Source organism: Oratosquilla oratoria, chromosome 29 (assembly GCF_046742065.1).
Source record: "Oratosquilla oratoria isolate Oo_2021 chromosome 29, ASM4674206v1, whole genome shotgun sequence".
Taxonomy (NCBI): Eukaryota; Metazoa; Arthropoda; class Malacostraca; order Stomatopoda; family Squillidae; genus Oratosquilla; species Oratosquilla oratoria.
The window spans coordinates 630,001-637,500 of NC_134805.1; the positions used below are offsets into that span (position 1 = coordinate 630,001).

Consider the following 7,500-nt stretch of genomic DNA (forward strand, 5'->3'; position numbering starts at 1 on the left):
TATATATATATATATATGTGTGTGTGTGTGTGTGTGTGTGTGTGTGTGTGTGTGTGTGTGTGTGTGTGTGTGTGTGTGTGTGTGTGTGTGTGTGTGTGTGTGTGTGTGTGTGTGTGATTCACCATGGTCTTGGATCACGTATTGGACTCGTAATCGTCAGTTATTGATCTCCCGGATGAGAGTTCAAAGCTCGTATAACTGATCTATGGGTAATACTGTGACCTTACACGTACACACACACCCAACTCCCCGCCCAAAAGAGCTGGAGTAACAACCTGCAGCGCAGCGGTACTAAAATTATTTCAGCCCTGGGTGGGATTCGAACCCGGACTGCCGTAGTGGCAGGCGAGAACTCTAACCACTGCGCCACGAGGTGTGTGTGTGTGTGTGTGTGTGTGTGTGTGTGTGTGTGTGTGTGTGTGTGTGTGTGTGTGTGTGTGTGTGTGTGTGTGTGTGTGTGTGTGTGTGTTTGTGTGTGTGTGTGTGTGTGTGTGTGTGTGTGTGTGTGTGTGTGTGTGTGTGTGTGTGTGTGATTCACCATGGTCTTTGATCACGAGTTGGACTCGTGATCGACAGCTATTTCCCTCCCTTAAGAGAGCTCAGAGCTCGTATGACTGATCTATGGGTAATATTGTGACCTTACACGCACACACACACACCCAACTCCCCGCCCACGAGAGTTGGAGTAACGATTCGAAGAGCAGCGATACTGAAATTATTTCAGCCCTGGGCAGGATTCGAACCCTGACCGCCGTAGTGACAGTCAGAGACTCTTATCAACCGTGCCACCGAGACGTTGTGTGTGTGTGTGTGTGTGTGTGTGTGTGTGTGTGTGTGTGTGTGTGTGTGTGTGTGTGTGTGTGTGTGTGTATGTGTGTGTGTGTGTGTGTGTGTATGTGTGTGTGTGTGTGTGCGCGCATGTATATGTGTGTGGGTGTTTGTATATTTGTGAGTGCGTGTATAGGTGTTTGTGTTTGTGCGTGCGTGTGTGTGTGTTTGTGTGTGTTCACTATGGTCTTGGATCACGTGTTGAGCTCGTGATCAACAGCTATTACCCTACCGGAAGAGAGTCAGAGCTCATATATGACCGACCTATGGGTAATGCTGTGACCTTCCATGCACGCACACCCCCAACTCGCAGCCCATGAGAGTTCGAGTAACGAGTCGCAGCGCAGCGGTACTGGAATTATTTCAGCCCTGGACGATATTCGAACTCGGACCGCCAAAATGGCGGCCACGATCGCTACCACTGCGCCGTCGAGTCTGCGTCTTTGTGATTCACCATGGTCTTGGATCACGTGTTGGACACGTGATCGACAGCTATTTCCTTCCCGGAAGAGAGCTCAGAGTTCATATATGACCGATCTGTGTGTGTGTGTGTGTGTGTGTGTGTGTGTGTGTGTGTGTGTGTGTGTGTGTGTGTTTGTGTGTGAGAGTGTGTGTGTATGTGTGTGTGTGTGTGTGTGTGTGTGTGTGTGTGTGTGTGTGCATGTGAGTGCGTTTGCGTGTGGCTATATGCGAATGTGTTTGTGTGTGTCTTGTGTGTAGGTTTTTGTGTGTTTGTGCGTGCGTGTGCGTGCGTGCGTGCGTGTGTGTGTGTGTGGGTGTGTAGATGTGTGTGTAGGTGTCTGTTTGTGCGTGCGTGCGCGTGTGTGTATAAATAATAATAATAATAATAATAAAAGGTTTATTTTGATTGCAGTAGTACACTGACAATAAGCACTGACATTACAAAAGCTGATTAAAAATATAAAACTTAGAGTATACACACGGTACAAGTTTACATGGAGTTCATTATGTGCACAATGGATGGGATGGCACTGTTTTTGTAGCGGTCAGTCCTTGGCGCTTTGATTGGTACGAGCCTATTTCTGTGTCTAGTGGCGTGGCGAGTTGGTGGAGCATCTGGAGGGAGGAAGTGACGGTGTCTAGGGTGGGAAAGCAGGCTGTGTGTCTGTGTGTCTCTGTGTGTTTCTGTGTGCGCGTATGTGTGTGTCTGTGTGTGTATTTGTGTGTGTGCTGTCTCCGTAGTGAAAAGGTGATTAGCTTATGCTAGGAGGAAGCGGTCAGCCGTGGCCTAAGAGGTCATGTCTGGCTTTTGTGCACGACTTCTTAAAAAAAAAAAAAAAAAAAAAAAAAAAAAAAAAAAAAAAAAAAAAAAAAAAAAAAAAAAAAAAAAAAAAAAAAAAAAAAAAAAAAAAAAAAAAAAAAATCAGTAGTTCTTCCGCCAGTAGTCGATATCGGCTGGATCCACCAGTTTCTCCTCCTCCACTTGCTGGATGAATTTCTCGACGGCTTCTTGGTGAGCGTGATCAGGGTTGGCCCTGGGTCTGGCTGTGCAGAAGATAGAACGGATGTTGTTAACCCTTTCGTAATAAATATACATTTTTCCTTATTCTAGTTTCTGCCAAGCTATTTGAATCTAGGGCACCCCTTTAATAAAATATCTTTAAATCTCGGAAAACTTAACGATAAAACTAAATTAAAAAGAATCACACAAAACACCACGAGAGCCCTGAAAAAAAACCGAACTCACTGACACCGTTAGTGCTAAAGTGTAGGAACCAAATACCTGAAATCAATAGGAGACTATATCATAGGTTATTGCTGCGGTAACGTGTAGACGTTATCAGTCACTTTACTACATGTGACGCTCAACTCAGGCCTTACTCAGATTACAACACAATATCTCTTTCTTGAGTGACATTTGGGCTAATCCTGAGGCCGTAATTGGTTGCCTGGTAGCCATGGGTCTCTAATATGAAAGACCTAGGGCATCGAATAGATTGGGTGACGTAAAAACCTATTAGTCAGGTCGTCCATTTCGTCCATTTATATCAGATCCCAATTCCTGCTTACCAGGTGGCGAAAAAATCCTACTCTCCTGATCACAAAAGCCCGTATTATCAAATGGGCCACGAATTTCATGGATATCCTTAGTAATAGTTTCAAGGAATTATTGCATCTGTGGGGCAGGGCCTAACGAGAAGGCAAACACTGGAGGGTTGGAAAGGTTTATTGTTATGACACCACTGCTCTATAGCTTACCTCCACCCATACTCCTCTATTCCCTGTTTCATGTGATCATAACTACTTAAAACTCTTCACTTCCTCTAGCATCTCTACTTTAAGATTTACCCCTGAATCACTGCCACCCTCTCCACCTCTCTTTTGTCCACAATAAAAAATTCAGCTATTTCCTTTCACATACCCTCTCAAACTCCAACATTAGCTGACTAAAGACCCTCTTCTGACTCAAACACACGCGCAATGTCATCAGCAAACAAAAAATGGCTCACCTCCCACTCCCCCCACTTCTCACTATTTTTATACCTCTGTCCATCACTCTTGCCTTTACTTTTTTTAAAGATGGTGCCAAGATGAGAGGGAGGGAGAAGGGTGGAAGGGAGTGGAATATGTAGGGGATGGAATAGGTGGGAGTGGTTTCTATGCCTTTTTCTTTTTGGCTACCCCCGTGTAAGGGGGAAAAGAGCCTTTGGTATATGTATGATGTATCACTCTTGCACTTACCTTCCGTACCTCTTCATCCATGTACACGGTAAACAACAATGATGATATTACACAGCCCTGTCGCAAGTCCAGCTTGATCTCAAACCACTCATTCTCAACCGTAACACAAGTTCTACTACTCAGGTGAATTTTTTTTACCACCCTTAACATGAACCCCTCTACCCAATACATCTTCAACACCTACAATGCTTTAATTTTTACTCCTGTCATCATTATCCATCTACAGACCCAGAGGGCACAAAAATACCTTACCTTTTGCCAAAACTTCTTGCATATCTGTCGTATTAAAAAAAAAAAAAAAAAAAAAAAAAAAAAAAAAAAAAAAAAAAAAAAACGATCCATACGCCCTCTTCTTTTGTTAAGTGGGCATTTTGGTGCGACCATCCCTGACCCACCGCGTCCACAGGTGATGGATAGTGGGATGCCCTCTAGATATAGAAGATATCCACGAATAAGGATTTATCCAAATAGGTGGTCATGTCCCAGTGTAAGGATTACCAGACGAGTAGTTGCTTTATAACCAGCTAATGCTTAGCTCTTATAACAAGCTGTTAGGGCAGTCTGAATGGTGAAGATGCTGGGCAGTTGCTACGCTTGGGACCATCTACGGCACGTTGCATCCTTTGCACGTGCTGCCTTGATGCTCTCAAGAAGAATGAGTAACATTGGACCTGCACAACCCCATCGTTGATATACATGGGTGCACATATTTCTTTCTGTACTTCATCACCATTATTATTATCATTATCATCTTTCATTAACTCTGCCATTTCAAATCCGATAACGAGAGATAATTGATGACAGGGGCAGGTAGAGGGTACTGCTAGGAACCCTTTGCCCCGAGTCTACATGGGCGACTCGGGTGTGGTTGTTCTGCTGTCGACACGAAGCAACGACACAATTCATTCACTACCCGAGTGACAAAACAGCTCTATATACTGTACTATACCTGCACTGCGTCTATTTCTCTTCGTTTAACCTTGTCGCCATTCTTATAATTTGGGGTTGATGAAAAGTGATACACACTGCGTTTCTTTGAGAGTAGATTTTACTTCGACCTTTTGGTCTGTAGGTGACTACGAAACAAAATATGATCTCAGCCGATCATGACAATAGGAATCACCCCGTTGTAGCGGGGTTACAAAACACTACAAAGTAGTTGTATTCTAGGGTGGATAGTGGGACTTTATAAGTGTAGTAACGAGGATGGGTCATTCTACGGCATAGAACGTTCTTTTACATGTCGCACGTCACATATTATATTGACTCAAGAGCCATCTAAAGGAGGCGGTGCCTGTGAGACGTCCTACAGTTAAGAAAAGCTTGAATATTTGCTTATATATTGAGATTAGGTGACATTTCTTTAATAAAAATGACCTTCAACATCGGCAGTCTTCTATCATGATTGATGATCTGAATTTCAGTGTTTTTTAGATTTTTCTTATTAGAGAAGAATTGTCGTTATTCTTGATTGATCCATTCGATAAACAATAAGAAAGGCACCTTGACAACTTTATAGTCGACATTCAAAGGAATGGGGTGCACAATTTGCTTTAGTATTTGTATATTTGTAAACAACGTGCAACTTTTAAAGCGCGTCATTAGTTTTTGAAAGGTGATCTGAATTAAGCAGATCTTGTTTTAGTGAAATATAGAAAATAAAACATTACCTTCTATTTATTTAGCTTTGCGTTTGATTATTTTCTGTTACTCTCCTGTCTTCCTCAAATGCTCAAGAAAAGTATGATCTATAATAAATGGGTATGTACGCTTTTGTCTCCTGTGTATTGTTATAGCGGTACAATTAAAGAAGAGCTGAGAGTGGACAAATTGAATGAGAACGATAAAAAGAAAGAATACCATGAAATGGTGCAAGTGGTGAGAGATCAAAATGAAAAAATAGTAGGAAAATGGGCATGTTTGAAGTAGATCTTTTCTCTCTGATCATTACACTAATTTTTCTTCCATGCAAAAAGTCTTCCATCCATTTCAGTATTTTGTCAATCTAGGAAGGCACAATAAGCACATCCGTCCCTTTCAGTATTATATCCATAAGTTTTGAGCAAAATTATATTGAATTTTTAGTACATGATCTTCCATGTCTAAAACTGAATTGTCTCGGATTTAGTGTATTGTTCTCCTCCAGATGTTTTATCCATCTACTTTTTATATATTTTTCACAAATTTTGGTTACCATGCGTGTAAGAGAAACTGGTCTGTAATTTGTTTAGTCTTCCTTTGTATACGCCACCATATACATGATGAGTAATATCACTCACTCACCCCACTCACTCACTCACTCACTCACTGGTCCACCCGACTGTCCGGCACCAAGCGCATCCTCCCAATCTTGCTGACTGGGCGGTTGCCGACTCAGCACTTCGTGCCCGTGCGACCAGCACTGCCAAGAAGCAACCAACACACACACACACGAACATACTCATAAGTGCAGTCAACCTCTAACTCACAAAACACACGACAACCAAATAATAATAAACCCTTCCCTCCTGGAAATATTATATACTGTAAATAACATATAGCTAGTAATTAAGAACATGATAGTTTATTTGCGGGAAACCAAACATTCCTATTAAAAAATATTGTTAAAACATCTACCAGCACCTCCTATTTTGCTGTGTCAGCACTTCCGACGAACAAAAAGTCGATGCTCTAGACCCTTAGCGGTCGGTCCGATGATACGTACAGAGACATTAAAATAGTGCACTGTGGTTTACAAAAGGGGTGATATTCAGATAGCTTGGAACTAATATCTCGACAGATAGACACAAACAAAATGATAGTGTTTAAGTTATTAAGTATTTACCCATAATTCAAGAAGTGATTGACATTGTGTAAAATATAGAAGAAATTGTGAAGAAGTGAATTTGTTTAATAAATGAAAAAGGTGTTGCATTGAGTTTGGTGTTCCCGCCTTAAGTTCTGTCTAATGTAATCACTCAACACCGATTGAGGATACACCTTATTTCCTCCTTTATAAATTGGTACTATATCAGCATTTTTTAGTCTTCTGGTATTTTTTCTTCTTTGAGTGAGCAACTTATTATATATGGTGTTTACCTCGTCAGACTTATTATATCATATATTTTGTCTATTAGTTCTTCTTTACATTCTTTTAGTATCCAGTTTGCTATTCCATCCATGCCGTGCGATTCTCTGACATCGAGGTTCATTATTTCATTCATTATTTCTTTCCGTGATACGGGGGGGCGGGGGGTACTTCTCTTCCTTCATCTCAAGGTTTTACATTTTCTCTAGTGAAAACTGATTTGAAGGGCTTACTCATGACTTGTTAAGATGATGAAAGCAGGTAAGGCACCTGGTCTGGATGGATGCCATGCAGAATGTTTAAAAAAAAAAAGGAGGTACAGTGATGGTGGACTGGCTGGTGAGGTTATTTAATGTTTGCTGGAGAGAGGGTAGAGTGCCGGAGGACTGGAGGAGTGCCTGTATACTTCCACTTTACAAGGGAAAAGGGGACAAGTGTGAATGTAGTAGTTTCAGAGGGATTAGCTTGTTAAGTGTAGTGGGGAAGGCTTATGGGAGGAACAGAGGGAGTAATTGGTGAGGAACAGTGTGGATTTAGAACAGGTAGAGGTTGTGTAGATCAGATCTTTGTGGTAAGACAGATATGTGAGAAAGCTATAGGAAAGGGGAAGGATGTTTTTTGGGCTTTTATGGATCTGGAAAAGGCTTACGATAGGGTAGACAGAAAGGCACTGTGGGAGGTTTTGAGGATATACGGGATAGGAAGAAAGCTTCTAGGAGCTGTCAAGAGTTTTTATGAGAGTAGTAGAGCTTGTGTCGGGATTAGAAATGGAGAGAGTGAGTGGTTCGAGGTAAAGGTGGGACTTCGTCAAGGATACGTTATGTCGCCCTGGCTGTTCAACTTATACATGGATGGGGTGGTGCGAGAGGTAAATGTCACGGTAGTGGGTCAGCGATTGGAGA

General features: G+C 42.0%; 1 protein-coding gene across 1 annotated transcript in view; it reads right to left on the minus strand.

Annotated features, from left to right (window-relative positions):
• LOC143040580 (anti-lipopolysaccharide factor-like) overlaps positions 1–7,500 on the minus strand; it is a 129,800-nt gene that overhangs the window by 8 nt on the left and 122,292 nt on the right. The window contains exon 4 of the mRNA XM_076211659.1: positions 1–2,334. This exon is cut by the window's left edge and continues 8 nt beyond it. Coding sequence (XP_076067774.1) covers positions 2,213–2,334 — 122 coding nt within the window. The 3' untranslated portion in view covers positions 1–2,212. The remainder of the gene's footprint in view (positions 2,335–7,500) is intronic.